At 39.0% G+C, this 20,452-nt stretch overlaps 2 protein-coding genes across 4 annotated transcripts in view; one reads left to right on the top strand and one right to left on the bottom strand.

Moving 5' to 3' along the window:
- UST (uronyl 2-sulfotransferase) overlaps window positions 1–20,452 on the bottom strand; it is a 123,034-nt gene that overhangs the window by 55,111 nt on the left and 47,471 nt on the right. The window contains exons 2-3 of the mRNA XM_080998578.1: window positions 13,134–13,177; window positions 5,623–5,778 (exon numbers count right to left, since the gene is read on the bottom strand). Of these exons, the coding sequence (XP_080854704.1) occupies window positions 5,623–5,778; window positions 13,134–13,177 (200 nt within the window). The remainder of the gene's footprint in view (window positions 1–5,622; window positions 5,779–13,133; window positions 13,178–20,452) is intronic.
- Window positions 1–20,452, top strand: part of LOC308473244 (uncharacterized protein) — a 138,839-nt gene that overhangs the window by 97,308 nt on the left and 21,079 nt on the right. The window lies entirely within an intron of this gene.

The following is a 20,452-nucleotide window of genomic DNA, read 5'->3' as shown; positions in this document are numbered from 1 at the left end:
TCTAATGTTAAAAACCCATCGGATTCAATCACCTGCCCATCAGATTATGTGCATGAAATTCACACATATTGTTCAAAAATATTACACCTCCTATATTTATTTAATGTAGAAATGTATTGCTTCTCTTAACAAAATTATGCACAACTTTGCAGTGTATACCAGGAGACAGATATGCCTAAAAGAACATAAATGAATAAGTCAAAGTCTAAAAAAAAATAACGTAATTCTACCACATAGAACTTGCATTGCAATGGTGTGATACAGTGCTTTTTCCCCTGAGAAAAAGAGGTGCAGGAACTCCCACCTTTTTTTGATGGACAAACCTAAGTTGTTGAGTTTCTTTCAGGAAGGGCTTTTTAAGGGGGCGCCCAGAGTGTTCCGGCTGAAAAAAAGCCCTGGTGTGATGTCATGTAAAATTGTTTGGTTATTACTGTACATTCTATTTGCCACCAACCACAGACCTAATTTTTGGTAACTTAAAAAAATTCTTTCATACCCATGTGAGAGAAATAAAAGGTGTTTATTTACTGTAGGCCCTGACTTTATTCTTTCATTTGTATCTACTGACTGGCATTAAGTCGTAATCTACCTTTTCCATTATTTAAGAAAGCCTATGCTATTGTTTCCATGGAGATCACTTTTCAAAAGCTGGTCTCAACTATCAGGATAGTTTTTCCTCTCCCCTCACTATTTTGGCCTGGTTGTGTTTAAGTCATTTTAGAATGCAGTTCCAAGACTTAATAATGCAAAGCTAGATTTTACTTTTAATTTCAGAATATATTTGGTTAAAAAGGGAGGTGAAATACAGTTCTCAGCAGTCACTTTCAAGCTTTTGGAGTGTTCTGTAATATGTCAGGCTCCTGAAAGCATTAAAAGAGATGTGTGCAAAAGAATTCCAGACATTCTTGCAGCTCTGATTTCCTGACTTCTGCTCTGCGCAGATTATTCTAATTGGCTTTAGAAAAACTTCTAGTTGTATTGGGGGGGGGGGGTGGACTTGACTGTTACCATTCCTTTAACTTGAAGGCTACAGTAACTGAGCAAGATTACATACAGATTTGTCCAATTAGACAATATAAAGCAATGCACAAATTGGAAATAAATATGTTTGTAGAAGGTGGTAATATGCATGTTTCCTCACTCTAGTTTAGTGGGGCTTACTCCCAAGTAAATATGCATAGGATTGCAGCCTACATTAAGTTAAATTGCTGGAAATGCTGCTCTAGTTTGGATGTATTTACTTGTTAGCATAAATACTACTATATACTGTTTCCATCATACTACTGGAAACTTCTCAGCTAGCCAAAAGCAAGGCAGACTACCCAAGTTGTTCTCCAGTGCACCTGTTTCATATGCCTACCAAGTCTACTCTGATGCTCCTCTCTCCCCAGCTCAACAGAAGATTCATGTGAGGAGGAGGAGAACTGCAGTAAAGAAAAGAAAAGGGTTAGCTCAACCATATAGGCAGACCACTGTGCAGGTCCCTTGGTTGGAACAAATCAAAGGGCATTCTCATGCTGATCACTCTACATACAGTCTGTGCACCCTGGAATCCTCTAGAATGCAGGCATAGTCTCAGGTTCTACAGTGAGCAGGGCCTGACTTCAACAGCAATCTTCCCTTCTGCAGAAGCCGAAAGCTAGATCTAGTCAAACTAGCTGAAGAATTAATACTGCCATGTGTCTCCGCAAAAGAAAATCCTACCACACTGACTAAACAACTCATCTTAGGTATAGGAAATGTGGAATGACACCTCCCTGACCCAGAAAGGTATAAAAACTGGACTGCTGGAGCCATTTTTTTGTTCTGGCTTTGGCTAGTTCCACTATGAAAATCAATTGCTCAATCACCTATGTGGTTTTGGGCTCCCCAGATCCACTCTGCTGAATATCACTGGGCCTGAAATCACTTAGGTAATGAGAACCAGGGATCGGATTCTCCTGCTTTTTTCTTTATTGTCTCTGGACCCCCTGCTTGCTGAAGCAGATGTCCTAGCTTGGTGCGGCTGCTTCAACAACCTATTCGCAGGCTTCACTACTTTTCATCCCTTTCCCTGGATCTTTGCTAGCTGAATCTGAGATCCATGAAGCTTTTTTCAGGGTCTAGCTCATCTAGCCCAATATTCCTTTTTCTCACATGGCAGGACCTGGATGCAACAGCACTCTGCTCACATGAAGTTCCCAGAAACTGTTATTCAGTGGCCTCCTTTGCCCAGAAGAATCCTCCTGCTCAGCTGTGCATGAATGAGGCCTGGTCTGCAAGATGAGCCCAGATAGACAGTGCAGGCTGAAGTCATCCCCCATCTCCTCCAATGCCTTGTGTGCTTGTTCCTTCTTGTGTGTGTGCATTTAGGTGTTCTGCAGTTAGCTAATCCCCTGAAACCATAGAAATGTATGCATATTGTTACTGCCCACTGATGTTAATAGATATGAATTGTTGTGGAGCTATACCCCACTGAAATGTTAAATGTGTATATTTTGATTCTCAATAGATATCTGCATTTTTAAGACCTGTGTGAGTATAAAGTACTGGGTAAATCTGCCAAGATGCACAAATGCCAATGTCTAACATGTGTCTACTGAAGAGGCTTGATAATAGCAGCCTGTTTATTCTAGCACAATTTTGACTTCCATTTCTGTACATTATAGAAAGGGCAACTCCATAACTATAGGAGAGTGACAGAATTATTAAACCTAGAGCACCCAACTGTAGGGCTTATTTCTGCCTTTCAATTTTTGAAATCACAGAGCAAAGGTTAAGGGAGTACAAGATTGTTTAGCATAACATTGGGCTGCGTTTTCAGCAGCATTCCACTTGGTGGTGTAGAGAAATGGCTGATTCATGACAGGTTAAGAGAAAGGACACTCATTTGAAGGATGCAAACAAAATCCAGTTTCATCCAAAGGAAATGTAATTGGTTACCTGGAATTAAAATCACCTTTTACTGTATCAACACTAAACATATAAGTTCTTCAAATCATTCCTTTTCATTTTTTAAAAGGAAAACAAAAATGTTGATCCACTTTAGATAAAATCCAGAGAACTTTAACTTAGATTATAAACCAAAAGGTACAATGTTTTCACTGCACAAGAATATTTTAGTAAGCAACACATTTTCATATTCTACAGTGATTTTTTGTTTTAAATCTGCAAAGATCTGGGAAATAATAAAAATAAATAGTGGCTTTAAATTATACATATGTTGATGTGAGAAAATTATTTTTAAATTAAAGTTAGGTCATTTACAGCACAATAATGTGCATCTCTAATATGAAGTAAGCCCCACCAAGTTCAATGGAGCTTAAGTGTTCAGATGTTTATGATCTTAATCATGGCCAATCCCACTTTCTTATAAAATGGTGGTGTATATGATGTGACGCTAAAAACAATATAAAATGACTCAATTTACACAAGCCTTTAAGAACGGCTTCAAAGGATGGAGTTAGGAGGACCCAGAATAAACTGAGGGTTGCGAGAGATTCTAGAGACAACGGCAAGGGCTTCCCGGGCTGTGTTTGGGGCTTTCTAAATCCGGCCCGTGGACGGTCCGTGAACCAGCATGTTTTTACATGAGTAGAATGTGTGCTTCTATTTGAAATGCATCTCTGGGTTATTTGTGGGGCAGAGGAATTTGTTCTTTTTTTTTTTGCTTTTTCCCACCACATGGTCTGAGGGACGGTGGACCGGCCCCCTGCTGAAAAAGGTTGCTGACCCCTGTTTTGGAGCAACACAGGGAGAACAGGGAAGCAGCAAGGCTGCTGCTTGGGGAAGGTGGCAAAGTGTGGAATTAAAATAGACTTACTATGTGGCAAAGTGGGTTTCATGACAATAGTATCTAGTTATTCTAGCCCAAGAGTATGGAGTCTTAAACCAACAGGCACTAAGCAAACCACAAAGTAAGCTGTGTATACATAGCGGGAGTCTACGGGCTAAAAGGAAACTGTGATTAGCCAGTAACAGTTTGAAAGTCCATTTCCCTTTAAATTACAGAAGCTTACGAAGACTCTACTGCATGTGGATCTAGTCAGCTTGCTAATACTTGAAACAGAATTCCTGCTTATTTTCCCATTCTCAATTGCTGCTGCTGTCCCTCCAGGGCCAGCCCACCCATGAGACAAGGAGAAGCGACCACTTCAGGCAGCAGGATCTACAGAGGCAGCTGATCCGGCCTCCAAGGAATGAATTGGCGGTGGCTGCCGCATGGCAGCAACAGCTATGGCATGCTCTTTGGAGTCCAAATCTGTCACCTCCTTGGCAGCACCCCCCCCCCCCAATGTCACAGCGGCTTCTCAGTGAATAGGAGGCTCTGCTGGTCTCCTCCCACCCCTAGGGAGGAATTGGTGGGTGCTGCCCTCTGTGGTTTCCTGGGCTCTGCATCTGAACGGCATAATTCAGAGTGGGTCCCTTCGCATCTGTGACAGGTTTTGATTCCCACTTCAACCACCACTGTTTGATTTTTATGCCCCCCCCTCTGTTCTTGATTTAGATCTTCATTTACCCCTTCTTCCCTGGTTGTGGGGGGGGGGAGGACCATTTTGTGGTTTGCTCCAGGAGCCAAAATGTATTGGGCCAGTCCCACTGGCCTCCAATATTCTCTCCCCTATCTGCAGCTTTCACTGCAAAACCCATTTACCCCATTCCTTGCCTCAAACCTTTTTGATGTTCTCTTTCCACTTGGAAAATTCTGAACTCCCAGTCCTTACTGCAAGATCTGTCTCTGATTATTATTTTTGGACAACTACTATATACAGGGTTAATTGATCCTCATAGCATGCAGCAGCAGCAGCTTTGATCCTAAAAGTAAGCATCAGTATCTTACACTGGATAATTTCATGGCTTGTTTTCAGGCTGCAATGACTGATTAGCTTTTTCGGCTTTCAGTGCAAAAGAAGAGCTTTTAGAGCAGGGCCCAGAAAGAAAAACAACCAACCTCTGAAAATGTTTGCCTTTCTCCATACTATTTGCTGCCATTGTTTCCCCAATCTGCTGCTGCTTCAGTGCCCATTTCCTTCCTTGGTTAGGAATTCTCTCTCTTTCAAACAATATTCTCAGACAATCCCAGAAAATTCAATGACCTCACAATGCTATATAGCCAATGAAATTTGGCTATGCACCAACACCACTGAAGGTTAAGGAAGCTGATTTAGACTGCAATCCTGACCTCATTTACCTGGGAGTAAGTCTTGCTGAATTTAATAGGACTTTGACTAAGAGCAATAATTCCTGGTTTCAAATGAGTGATCCTGGCCATTAAAAATCTAGGAGCAAATGAAGTCTATTCAATGCAACATTTCCGGAATAAGTGAACACTTTCACGTCGCTTACAGTTTAATTCCCCACAAATTGCCAAAAGCAGGGCACCCTTAAATACTGATAAAACAGTAGCAAAAATGGACTTAATTATCAGCTCTGCTATAATTTACTTATGATACCATTTGCCAGAATGATCAAAAAATATATGCAGTTAACAGTTTGTTAGCTAAGAAAACTGATAATTTTAATATAAAAATATTTCTAATTCTACTGAAAAATAATTTACTGCAATGCCCTATCAAAAATACTCAGAATTAAATTACTCTAAAAATGAAAACTGTAACATACAAAAAGACACAAACAACTTACCTGTTCATTCTTGGTTAGCCTGGTTTTATTATGAATATCTGATGTAACCAAGTTGAACCCATGTCTCTCAGACAGAATTCGCAACAGCAAAACCACAGTTCGACTCCCACACTTTCCAACCCTGTTATACACCACTTGGCTAGGGAATGGAAGTACCTAGACAAAGAGATACACATTAGCCTTCCTATTTAGAAATCTTTAAATACACAGGATAATTTTGTTGTAACTCAAGAGATGAGTGTTTCAAAATTAAATGCACATATTTCAGAGATCGAAAGAAAGCACTGGCTCAGAAACTAGGAAGTGTTTCTTCTCACTGTGATAAGCTATTATAGCAATATAATAAATCACATCTAAGATTTAACAGAATTATTGTGGACTAAAGTATTAGCCTACAAAAAGTTTATGTCACAATAAATGTTAGCTTTAAAATGCCACAAATCCTTTCCCCCTAATTTCTCTGTCAAATGTACTAGCAATAAGATTCAATTAGTTATTGTTTCTATTACCTGAGAAGAACAATGAGCTGACTGCACTTTTCAATTAAAAGAGATCTATTTGCATGCTTGCCACTTCCTTCCCCTGTCTGGTTGTTACTCAGGTAGAGTTTCAAAATATGCATAGCGTGTTTCAATTCTAGCAAGTTTAATGTCCAACTTCAGAGTTGCACCCCCTTAGAAAGAACTGAGCAATGGGAATGAATAATCTTTGATGAAGAAATTTTAATTCCAATTAATTCCCATCTGAATAAATGCCAGTGTAGATATCAGGACAGCATTCTTTTTGGGGAGTAGAAACGGTTCATTCATTCATTCATTCATTCAAGCCACTTATTAGTCAATGCAAAAATGTTTACTTCTGCATGCAGTCTTCAGCTGTACTGCTTACTTCACTAAACCAGCCTTACTTCAAGTGCATATCACTTTAAAATCTTATTAATGCAGCCTCTATAGGACAGACTGAGAAGTTAATAAGATTTTTCATTCACAAAGCTTGCCTTTGGAAATCACGGCTTTCATTTAGTTTTCAATTTAATTTTTAATATTTTGAATTATAACTACTTCATTTCTGTTGACTGTCTGACACAAAGTGATATGGCTGTTATCTGAATTACATCTTCATGACTAGCCGCAGGAAATGTTATTTATTCATGAGTAACATTTTGCATATTTTAAAAGTACTTTAATAGTGCTATGCAACCACTGGGTTTTATATCAAATATTTATCACAAACTTTAAATAACTACCAATAAACTAACTGTGTACCTAAAAAATGTTGACTGCTTAATATTCTAATTTGTCTGAAACTGTCAAAAGTACAACAGGTGAAAGTTTTATAAAAATACAACATATGGAAATAAGACCTCAGAGGCTGAAAATCTCTCACCAGTTTTGACTGGATAATTCCTATTCTGTCAATGCTAAATTGCATTGTTTTGTGCAATTTATTTAGTTGGATCCTTCACTTATGTGGCTAGACTTGCATATCAATTTGTGCAAGAAGCATAGCTTTCATTAAGCACCTAAATCTGCTGTAGCCGTATGAAAATCAACTAGACTTGTCTGAAAAATGAATGTTGCAGACCTATTTCATCCCCAGGGTGTCGGAGACTTCTCATCTCCCTACTCATGAGCCATCTCTGCTGCTTTAAATATTTTTACTCTTTTCATCATTTCCGAAACATTCACACAATATATGTATAGGATTCAACTATAAATCTAAATATTATTTGTTTACTTAAATCCAAACAGATATAGTAACATAGTTACTCCCACTCCTTCCTCCACTGCACCTGCAAGGAGATTTAAAGCTTTCATTCCTGATTTTGTTTTGCCTCGGCTTGTCTTTGTGTTCAAACAGGGACAAACTGTAGTTGGTCTTAACTATGGTTACTGAAACAAGGCAATTTCAAACTATAGGTTATGAACTGGGTTTAACTGAACAGACTGTGGTTAAGATTAGTCACAGTGCAGAGCTCAAACATAACACTAAACCCTAAACTGACTAAGGTCTGGGCACTGAGGAGTAGGATTGGAAGCCCTCTCCACTGCCCCACCCCCAAATTAATTTTCAGAAATGAGGATATTAAGACAGAAGGTGGAAAGTAGGTAATGCAGATCATTTTGGGACTCTGTGCAAGCTTAAATGATTTAATTTAGGCTCAATTAGTAGTCAATTTCTACAATGTGACATACAGTATAGAAAACCAAAATCATCCTTACGGAACCCAAAACCAAAAATGTCACCATCAGCAATGCCACATGAAAACCAGAGTAAAGAGAAAGGTTTCGGCTTGAGAAGGAAGGCAAACATCAACAAATCTCCCTAAGTAGGGATTTCCATAGATTGGGGCCACTACAAAAAAAGGTTGCCTTGTGCACCCCAGACTTCTACCACTTTAAGGATAGCGGGTGGTATTCAACTAGGTTTTACTTAGAACAGCCCTACTAAAATGAATGACCATGACTTTAAGTCCATTAATTTCATTAGGTCTATTCTAAATAAAATTCAGTTAAATGACACACATAATGAGAAGCAGAATCTCACTGGCTGATCTTTAACCTTTTTCTTTATTAAAATATTTATGCCTTAAAGGGCCAAGTTTTTATCATCTGGCATCTCAAGTACTGTATGTACATTTCCTTGGCTTTAACCAGCCTTCCAAAAAATGCAATTGCTCTCTGGAGAGAAAGGAGGTTATCAAGTGAGTGAATATCATTTCTCATCAGCTTACAAATATCCCCCTTGTAAGTTTTCTGTGAAAATCCATGTTTATGAATCATAGGAACAGATGGGATGGTCCTGGCCTATACCAAGTCAGATCCCTGCTTCATCTGAGTAGTTCAGTATCACCTGCAGTGGTTCTTTATGGTCTCAAACAGGCATCTTTGATAGCTGTGCTATCTGACATCCTTTAACTGGAAATTGGAGGGTTCAAACCTAGCACACACATCCAAAGCTTGTGTCCTGCTTCTCCACCACTTTACACACTGAAAAACTTATATTGTCTTAGGCAGCAATGTCTTCTTGTTTTCAGCAAATGGACATTTCAAAGGATACAACTGTTGCCATTATTGGACACTTACCAAATGTATGCCTAATTTGCATAGAAACATTTACAGTTGATTGCACTTGTAGCCTAGCTCCATTCATTAGTATAAACTCATCGGCTTAATTTATTAGTCACTGATCGCTGTGTGCTACAAGAATCCTACTAGCACCACCCATTTCCAAAAGAGTTCTCCAATAAAGTTATAATCAATTTTAACAGAAATTTACTTCTAACTCCTCTCAATCCTTTTTGAAGTGATTCCCTTTCTTTTAGAATATGCTGTAATTTCCACTGATATATCATATGCATTTATAAAACTGACTTTCCATAACAGAGCCCATTAGACTAACTACAGATAAGCTACGTAACAAAACAAAACAAAACAAAACAAAACAAAACAAAACAAAACAAAACAGCGAGGGGTAAAACCCTGCACAAAATACCACCAGGGATTCTGAGATGATAGGAGAAAAGTGTTTACTCAACTCAACAAATATGTATCTTCACAAAAAATAATAAAAATTAGTTCAGTTTTAATGTTATCATTTATTTATTTCCTTTATGAATCCCATGAGGCATCCCAAAGCGATCTGCATTTTAACAGTTAAAGAGGTCCACATTATTTGAGGTTGCTACCAACACAACTCTTATTTCAAGTTGGCCAACACACTTGAAAGATTCAGAGGAGGAGTTAGGTCAGCCTTAAGCTCCATGATAAGCATAGAAGACCATCAGAAGTGAGATTCCTGCTGCTTCACAGTATTCAGAGTGATAGTGTGGTGTAGCAGTTAAAGTGTTAGACCATGGTTCAAAACCCCACTCAGCTATGAAGCTCATGTCACGGCATGGTCCAGTCACAGTCTCTCAGTCCAACCTACCTCACAGGGGTGTTGTGAGAATAAAATGGAGAGGAGAACCATCCATGGCACACTGAGTTCCTTGGCAGAAACATGGCGATATAAATAAAATAGTAAAGAAAAAAGAAAAAAATAGCAAATATTCTGTCTTCCACACATCTCCTAAAATCCACACAGTGAATCAAAGGATTTTTCTTTTTTGTTATTAATGCTATGTATTTTGTGTTTTTATGTTGTAAACTTCCCTTTAATTTTTGAAAGAAGGGCGGCATATAAATTTGATGATGATGAATCTCATGCTATGTTGCAATTTTGGTTCTAAACAAATAAATATTTCCAAATGTTGATGAGATGAAACAGTGATCCACAATAAAATAAGTTATTTGAGTGTACTGCTGAAATCAGGAGACAGATAGGAGTCTTGCTCCCATTCTGCATGAAGCAAGATTCTCTACAACGTATGTAGCAATCACAGGTAAGGTATCTCTCATTTTGTGCTGAGCATCTGGGGACAGGTGGTAATCAAATAAAGATGAATCAGGTAGTAGCTGGTTTTGGTGACTACATTTATGGATCCCTAAGTATGGAAATATTTGAAAAAGAAATAAACACCCCACTCTTTAATTGATGTAGATCCCAATCAAAACATTTACTGAACACTGAATACTACACTTTCATAGCAATCTTATGTGCTGATCATCTGTAATCCTTTGTAAACCTATTGAAAACAAGGGATACTGAACTTAGTGAGAGGTTAAATCTTAGTAAAAATTTAGTAAAAATATGCAGGATCAAGCTGAGTGTCTTAAAATAATGTGGCTTATATCAATCTTGCAATCAAACCCTCAAAACTATTATCACTAGTCACTGGGATCGCTTCTGAGTACTGCATAGAATTGTGCTGTGTGGGGCAGGAAGAGCTAGTTCTCTCCCAGTTTACAGAAAAGTTGGTGCCTTGTTGACTTGCTATAGGCAAGCAGTTATTTATAAACCAAGATTACAAAAGACAATCTGCAGGTAGATTTTTAAGTGTTATTTATTTTTATACCTTTTAGGGTAATCCTATCTGGGTTTTGGTCTTGATATTTTTTCCCCTATAACTGAAACAGAGGCAACAGATGGTAAGACAATTGACTTAGTGAGTAAATAAGGAAATAAAAATAAAAGGGACCATGTGTCTTTGCTTGTGCAGTTAATGTGGATAATCTCCCATTTTTCAGCTCTCACAATTCTTTTTACACAAACATTTGAGAAATGTCTCAAAGTTTAAGAGTGACATTTGGCACTTCCCACTGCCCTCTTGCATGGCTCAGTAGGCTATTAGCAGCCAGATTAAGTGGGAGGCAAGGGGCAGAATTCTTTGTGCATTTCATGGCCCATCAGCTCAACATGATTCTTCAACTCTGGCATCTCAGAACATCTGGTTCACACTGTGAAGATCAAAGTTACAGCACACCAATTTGCAGGCTAGATGGATTTGGTCTTAAAAGACCAAAATGGATAGCAGAAGCATTTGGTACAACAATCCCTACTGTTCTGACCTGGATTTTTGTTGTTGTTTACAAATCAAGACTCTCTTAAAGTTGTAGGAGAATGTTGACAAAAATTAGGTTGTAAAAGAAAAGGGAATTGAAAATTTGAAACTGAAACACAACATTCCTTATATTGATAGCTTCTAGTTTGGGAGGGGGCAGGGATGGCAATACAAAACACAAAATAAATCAAACCAAACATTTATGTGAGCTACCTTTCCGAACACTCAAGATTCCAAAGATTTGACCACTGATTTATGGTGCTTTCCCCCAGTGACACACAAAAAACCCTCTTGAGTGCTATAGCAGACATGAAAACATTGTGGCAGCCAAGACAAAACCACGGATTTAGCCAGAAGATCAAATTTATGGGCAGAAATGTGCAATTCTTTATTCACTGATGCCACAGCAGTTGCAGATAGAGGTTGTGACCTCTATTCAACTAGGGAATTACTTTCAGAATAAGCAGGCATATATAATTTTTTTTTTGTAAAGCAGTACAGTGGTACCTCAGCCCTGAAGAACAGCCCTGTTTATGAACAATTCGGTTTACAAACTCTGCAAAACTGGAAGTGTCCCGGTTTGCGAACTTTACCTCAGTCTAATAACGGAATCCGAACGGTGGAAGGGTACCGGCAGTGAGAGGCTGCATTAGGGAAAGTGCGCCTCGGTTTAAGAACGGTTTCGGTTTAAGAACGGACTTCCGGAACAGATTAAGTTCGTAAACCGAGGTACCACTGTACTTAACTTACACATCAACCCATTAATGTTTATAAATTAATCAGAAGTAACAATGTTCAGAGACATATAAAACTGGGATAAAGTCCTGAATATATACATTCTATTTAGTTGTGATTTTTTTTAAAAGGTACATTTTGAGCAGCAAGTATTTTCAAACACACCCACTGACCATTTTATGCAAGTAGGCTCTTGCTAATGGATGTTTAAAGATCAATGTATATCGCAGTTTTAAAACAAAACTAACCCCCCCCCCAAAGTCTGACTACCCTATTTGGAAGATATGTCTAAATAGGAGAAAATTACTCACACAATACAAAGCTTTGCAATTCTTTTCTTTCCTTTTTGCTGCTTTCCCCCTTTTTAAACTTCTTTATTTTTCAGTTTCAAACAATCCCCACATACCCCCAGCCCTCAAGAAAGAGTCTTGTCTACAATGTAAATAATACAATAATGTAATTCTTTTGAAGATACAGAATTCACCTTACTGTTTTAGGCTAAACTATTGATATGTACCGTAAACCAAATATTCTCAGTCTGGAATAGATGAACCTCGAATTCCTGCTCACAATCATTTGAGCTTCCCAGGGGCAAAGGTAGAACACCCTAGCATTAGGCACAATCTGTCCACATCTTAGAGGTCTTTTCCTACAGTGTCTCTTATCATGAATAAGGTAAGTTTGGAAAGTGATGGCAGAAGTGAAGGGAATAATAGGGTCCAGATCAGACTGGAAGGAGTCAGTGGGAGGGGGAGTCTGAACTAAGGGAACTTGTTCAAAAGCTCACAACCATCCCAGGTTGAAGCTGAAAATCAACCAAGTTTTACTGCTGCCTTTTGTGTCTTCCCTTTCAGAAGGGAAAGAGCTTGCATCACCATACTTTCCACAGAGATATTTATTTCATATGTAAATAATCCTGTAATCTAAACCCATGACAGGCTGTGGTGGGCTTCCTGGAGCAGCAGGACCACCACAAAAGATGCAAGCCCTGCTGCTCATGCTGGCTGAAACAAAAGACAGGGAAATGTGGGAGAGGTAAATCACTGTGCTAGGTTGGAATCCGGAAGATCTCGGGTAAGCTAAGCCTTTCCCCTGGAATGCCTTGTTTTTGGGCTTTCCACATGTTGCTGTCGCTTGGATTCCCATTTGTGGAACATCCATCGGCTTGCGTAAATGGCAGCTGTAATGGGGATCTCCTTGCCACTCCATGAATAGAGGCTGGCAGGGCTGGGATAGAGTTGTCCTTCTGCCCAATGCACACCCAACCAACCTGGTGCAAATATAGCAGCTTACAACAGAATTTTGGCTGAACTGAAAATAAGAAGTAGCTCACCTTACGAGGGAGTGGCCCATGGTCATCCAAGTAAGTGGAATTTCCTACAAAGAAAGAAAAGTGAAATGTAAAATAAATTTTAATGGGTCAGAAATTAAACAGGTAAAGTACATCGGATAATCACTGCTTTATATAAAATTAAAAGAAACACAATCCTTCTTTGCAAAGGGATTTCTGTAACTGATAAGTAAGAGGTCTGAAGAAACTCTGCACTTCTCAAATAATGATAATAAAAGTAAGACATCTGACAAATGCAATTTCTATTATCATTTCATTTGTCATCTGCTTTACACAAAAGAAAAAAGTCTTGAACTTGACTCATCAAGGTGAAATACAGCAAATTAAAACTATTTAAAAACAGGAATTTACAACAATGAATGAAATACATGAAAAACTAATCCACTAACATATGCTACAGACAAGCCCTACCCACACCACTAAATGATGAGTGCCACCATTGGAAGTGGTACCTGAGTACACAAAAAGATCTTAGCCTTAAACAGAGTTAATAGTTCCATACATAGATTGTCTAGGTCTAGACAGCATCTTAAAAAGTAGAGACATCACCTTGCCAACAAAGGTCCGTATAGTAAAAGCTATGGTTTTCCCGGTAGTGATGTATGGAAGTGAGAGCTGGACCATAAAGAAGGCTGATCGCCGAAGAATTGAGGCTTTTGAATTATGGTGCTGGAGGAGACTCTTGAGAGTCCCATGGACTGCAAGAACATCAAACCTATCCATTCTGAAGGAAATCAGCCCTGAGTGCTCACTGGAAGGACAGATTGTGAAGCTGAGGCTCCAATACTTTGGCCACCTCATGAGAAGAGAAGACTCCCTGGAAAAGACCCTGATGTTGGGAAAGATGGAGGGCACAAGGAGAAGGGGACGACAGAGGACGAGATGGTTGGCTAGTGTTCTCGAAGCTACCAGCATGAGTTTGACCAAACTGTTGGAGGCAGTGGAAGACAGAAGTGCTTGGCGGGCTCTGGTCCATGGGGTCACAAAGAGTCGGACACGACTAAACGACTAAACAACAACACATAGATTGTCTCAGTAAGAGACTGATATAGAGTGAATGCTCATGTGCATGGAACCTCATGGGAGCCTTTAATGATCTGCCATGTGCTGTTGGTATTCTACTTTCTGAAGCACATACTTTGTTTTCAAACTTTTTATAACACTTGAAAAATAAATTAGTAGTGGCAAGTATTTTGTGGTCAAGAAGCATGCCATGCACTGGAATCACATATAAAAGATGCCATATATCTTATACAAGATGAGATTTTAATGGCTTTTACGTTACCTTGATAATTTCTAAATGAACTTTAAACTGAATTGGTTTGAACAATTTTTCCCTAGACCATGGCTTCTTTTCAAAGCTTAAAATGCATCAGCTATTATTATTGACATGAAAGGAATAGCTCTTTCATTCTATTCCAATTTTATAGTAAGCACTTGTCCTTTTGTGACTAATTCGTTCTGTATTTGTTATTTAAGCTGGTGAATTCTTTTTCTCTATTCCAAAAAAATAACCTTGTAATCCAAGGTTTCAAGGCTGAACCCAGAGTAATGCTATTTGAAGTAAACAAAGAACTCCTGTAAAACACATACAATACATACATGAACTTTGCAAAAATAGGTAAACTACATGACATTTACAACAGCTATTGTATATTCTGGATGTGTACAGGCATTTTAAAATATTAATGTTAGAAGTCTGGCAAAATCACAATATTTTACAAGAAAAAAATGGAAGAGAGCCATTTTACACTGTGATAAGCCAATTAATGTATTTAAATAACTCTTTTAAATATATATATATTATAACAATAGGAAGGCCATACCTTCCTGAGCTGTATTTGTACAATAAAAATCTTTATGGATGGTATTCAACTAATGAGTCCCATCAGTGGAAGCCAGCACAAATACTTCTGCGTGTGCAATGGGACTCCCTGCAAAAAACAAACAAACAAACCTTTGGGAAGTTGGGGGGGGGGAGAGGTAGGATCATTCCATCTGGCAAGCTGAAATGCTTACTCTGGCAGAACAATCTCTACATAGTGCAACATTCAATTCCTCCTTAGGCTATTTTTAGACTTTGTTTTTCACCCCCTTTCTCTTTTGCCACAGGGGATCACAGTTTTTGTAGTTCAAAACCACAATCAATCTTCAGGTAGCAAAAGATGCTCCAACATAATTCTTAGGAGCTCTCAGCTGCCTGCTACTGCCCCCCCCCTCCATTGTGAGTCTTCCCATCTTGAGGAAGAGTCAAGTAAGTGGCAGAGGGCCTGTGTCAATCAGGCTACTCAAGCACCTTTTCTGAACGTTTGATGGGCCCAATTCATTTTGGGGACAAGTATCAGACTGCTTACTTCATCCACTTTCAGACAGAGGTGAAGATAAATTCTGATAAGTTCTGTTATATTATTAGTTACATTTACTTGTAACATATAGAAATTGTTCATAGTAAGGAATATACGGTAGGTTTATTGTGTGCCTCTGAATATTATGTGTCTTCTCTTTTCCCCGTGTTCTGACAGTGGAGCTAAATTTATGTTAACAGCACCTCTTTCCAACACTAGCAAAAGCCTAAGTTTCCCCATGATCCAGCCGTTAGCACATACCAATTTTCCTTAACAATGAGAAGTCTGTATGAAGAAGCAACCCTCTCTGTAATTAAGACAGCCAGCAGAATGCAGCTATTGATATAAAAAGAATGATCCTAGCATTCTCTTAGTTTCATGACAAGTATTCCTTACTCTGTGTTAAAACAAGTGATCTTTTGGTCTACACGTATAAAGAAAATAGTTTTTTTAGATCTGGCACAAACATAGCTACATTTTAGGATACTGAGATTTTTTTAATAGTATGAAATAAGTATACGTGCCTTTCAGTGGTGTTTCATGTAGCCATAGGAAGAACAGCATAGTGTCATAATATAGGTTTAGTGTTAGCTTTCATTATATGAAGGACTGTTTCCTGCTTATAGTTTAAATATATGAGGTAAACAGCAGACATACTATGTGCAGAAAAATACTGTAATATATTGAGTGAGTTAAAATATTTGCCCCTGAACTGAATCCAGCCTCCAGGGATGCTACCTAGCCCATCAATCAGCAAACCTATAATTCAAGTGTATGAGTACATATAATCTCCCTTCATACATTTCATGGAAAGCAGGTCCGCATCACTTCCCCCTCACATAAGAGGCCAGGGAGGCACACAGACATTGGGGGTGGACAAGCGGTGAGGCTGCAGGAGAAAGGGAGGAATCAGCAGACCACCCCCACCCCCATTTCTAGTGAGAACTTCAGCTGGCTTGGAATCACTTTTGCAAATGGAATGAGCCCTTCTGTCCACAGAAGAGCAGGTCCAGATCAAACCCAGTGATACTGGATCTGTACTTTTAGTATGTTTATAGGATATTTATAGTTCTACTACTTACAGTGGTACCTCGCAAGACGAATGCCTCGCAAGACAAAAAACTCGCTAGACGAAAGGGTTTTTTGTTTTTTGAGCTGCTTCGCAAGACGATTTTCCCTATGGGCTTGCTTCGCAAGACGGAAACGTCTTGCAAGTTTGTTTCCTTTTTCTTAACACCGTTAATACAGTTGCGACTTGACTTTGAGGAGCAACTCATAGAACGCGGTGTGGTAGCCTTTTTTGAGGTTTTTAAAGACTTTGGTGATTTTTGAAGCTTTTCCAAAACTTTCCCGACACCGTGCTTCGCAAGACGAAAAAAATCGCAAGACGACAAAACTCGCGGAACGAATTAATTTCGTCTTGCGAGGCACCACTGTATTTTAGTTACTGCTCTTTGGTGCCTTGATGTATTTGTTTTTTTTAAAATTGAAAGCTCTTATAGAAATGCAGTGGAGATAATAAAAGCATCCCACCCTAAACAATAGGGAGGAGAGCTTCTACGTAGATGTTAAGCTTCAGCATCTCCCTTATTATAGAAAAGTATTTCTTGCCTTCCTCAGTTTTTCTTCACTATAGTTATATACAGCCTTCTCACAGCAGTTTTGCATTTCAGTTTGTGCACACATTTTCCGGTGGGCAGAAATGGGTGAGGAGAAATGAAAGCTGCTTGCCTTTATTCCCTTGGATTTTTCAGAATATCCATTTTTCAGAATGTAAACAAGGTAAAATATTTGCTCACAGAGACACTATGTGCACAGTACAGCTCTTATGTACAAGTTGCTGCTGGGTCAGGGTTATACAACCTAATTCTGTTAATCTGCAAGCATAGTTTCTATTCTAAATTATCTGCTGGGCCACAGCACATTGACACTCACAGGATATGTAGCTGGCAACCACCACTATGTAGAAAATATGTGGTAAAACACCACCACCATCACTTACTTCACACACACACACACACACACACACACACACACGTGTACGTACGTACAAACATACGTATGTGTTGTGTGTGTGTGTATGTATATGTGTATAATCTCAAGGCTACAACTGCTTAAACATTTTTGTTTAGGCAAGGCTATCCAGACACGTAGGCAGTGATATGCTTTACTTTCTTTTTCTTTCAATTGTTTTTAAATGTTTATTTTTAACTTTTTGTTGATAATTTTAATATTTATTATAAACTGCTACAATCAAGCAGTGGTATATAAATTTTGTTAAGGTCACAATAAGCATCATTACATGGCAAGGAGAGAGAGAGAAACCCAAACCCCATGTAATTGTGGACAACACAGTATAGTTTTTTCTCAGTATCATTCCCCAATTTACTACATAAATCCTACACACACACACACACACACACACACAGCAGTGAGTCAAAAAATTCTCTTCTCTTTTTTGGGGGGGAGGGAACCTCTGGCCTTGACTCTTGGAAATCACACAGGAAGGGCAGAGGGATTAAATAAACTTTTTTTCAAAAGACACCCGAAAGCTACTTTTTGTTTAATAAGTGCTTTGAAATACACTTGAATTCAGCTCTAGATTTCCTCCTGCTGACAATCTTTTTAGGACAAAACTTTTTTTTAAAGTCTTACACACAGATGGATTATGCTAGATCCATCTGCCTATGCCAATGCTCAATTAACTCAATAAAAATGTGACTGCTCAGCATCTTTACAAACCTGGCTAGGAAGCAGCTTTACCAAAATCGACACACCCGATATTTTAGACAAGACAAGGCCTTTCTAGGCAACCAATTTTCTAATGTTAACAAAAGCACAGTTGTGAGCCGTAATTTGTTACTTGGGATTCAGACATCTTCCCTTGAGAAATCACTTTTCTGTTCTGGAGATTCTCCCCCCCCCCCCCCCCAATATTCATAACTTAACTGTTAACAGGAAACTCCACTTATTTGGAATATAACTGCTCAACTATCATGAGCATATAACCAGGCAGTGTGCATGACTTCTGAGGAGCAGCCACTATTCTAACCTATGCTATGCTGTAATCCTTCCAATGCCATCACTCAGCCACCAAAGCCCCTGTGTGGCAAGCTGCTGGACAGAATGCATCCCAGAAGCCAGTCTTCATATTCTGTTCTGAGACTCTAGCTGGACTTAGTGCTGGAAGTGAAACAGTGAATAGCACTCACATCTTAACACAATGTACAAGTATTTTCCATAATTCACTGCCACAAGGTCCTAAAGAAAAAAACAGGCAGGATGGTTATTAATAAACCTATTAGCCATTATGGCTAAATCGATGCTCCATATTCAATGGCAGCATGGCTCTGGATACTTGCTTCTGCATTGTGGGTGCGTTCACAGCACTATAGGGGACGGCTTCATGTCTTTCCCATCACACCTTTCTCATAGGCTTTTCAGAACCATCTTGTTAACCATCTTGCTGCAGGTCTAGATGAACCCTTGGTGCAATATAGCAAAGCTCTTGGCCTTGTATTTCATATGGCACAACCCTTGTGTGCAGGCTTTACACTCATCTCACATACTGCAGTTTGCATAATCCAGTCCTTTTTAAAAGAGGTGAAAAGTGCAGAGGACAGCGGCATGGCGATTGCAGAGCTCCAGACTCAACCTATACCTCTCTACATTCATTTTGCCAACAGAAAAATATATGCACAGTCTCTACTTCTACACTCATCCTAACTGAGAAACATCAAGCAGGTTGGTGTATGATTTTAAAAGGTAAAGGGACCCCTGACAGTTAAGTCCAGTCAACAAACGACTCTGAGGTTGCGGCGCTCATCTCGCTTTACTGGCCGAGGGAGCCAATGTTTGTCCGCAGACAGTTTTTCCGGGTCATGTGGCCAGCATGACTAAGCCGCTTCCGGCAAAACCAGAGCAGCGAACAGAAATGCCGTTTACCTATTTATTTACTTGTACTTCGACGTTATTTCAAACCATTAGGTTGACAGGAGCTGGGACCGAGCAACGGGAGCTCACCCCGTCGCAGGGATTCAAACCACCGACCTTCTGATAAGCAAGCCCTAGGTTCTGTGGTTTAGACCACAGCACAATCCCATTTGATTTTAAACTAGGAGTTAATTAATCCTTACTAGAAGGAAAGTCTCTATTGCTTTTAATTGTTATGGGCTGCTTATATATCTATTACTTTTCATTCTTTATTGCTGGTTTGGTAGTTTCCATGTTCCTGAGGCAGGCTTTTAATTTCAGTATGTTCTGCTACAAAGTCAATTAGCTTTGTAATGTACTTATGGGAAATTTGCTAACAGGCATCAAAACTTTATCTTCATCAATTAGGATTATACTCATCATCCACTGAACAGACTTTTTTGCATCACAAGTTCTCTGTTCAGTTTGAGTTCTGTGTGAGAGGCACATACGTAAGCTATTCATGCTTGTATGAGTTTCCTTTTTCTGTATTTTGAAATGGTCAAGACTAGAAAACCATTGGAAAAATGAAGAGTAGAAGAGAGAGTTAAATAATTTAGATTGCTCTTAAAAAGGACAAATTACTCTAACAGTTTGTCATCTGGATGTATCCTCCCATAAAGTAATGTATTTTGATGAGAAGAACAGGCACTCTGCTCAAGTACTTTAAATATAAAGATGTTTTTAAACTAACCATGCCAAGTTTTAAGTAGGCATAACAAACCAAAACAGAGTATAAAATGGCTTGCTAGCCTTCCTCTCCCTTTGAAATGTGTCCACTGATAAGCTACGGTTTCATCCATTACCCTCTCCAAATGAAATGAGGTATCAACTTTTTACCCACAAAGGAACGCCCTACCCAACCATTACCTCCTTTAAAGTATACAGTTCCTTCAGCTTCCATAGCATATGAGTGGCCAAGTCATGTATCTCCCACCTCCTCTGATTACATATTGTAAGCCTCCTTGACAGGATCTTGCCTGG

The sequence above is a fragment of the Podarcis pityusensis genome (genome assembly GCF_964106645.2).
Source record: "Podarcis pityusensis genome assembly, chromosome: 3".
NCBI classification, from domain to species: domain Eukaryota; kingdom Metazoa; phylum Chordata; class Lepidosauria; order Squamata; family Lacertidae; genus Podarcis; species Podarcis pityusensis.
Note: the sequence above shows the minus strand (reverse complement) of the source record. Positions and strands in the feature narration are given on the sequence as shown.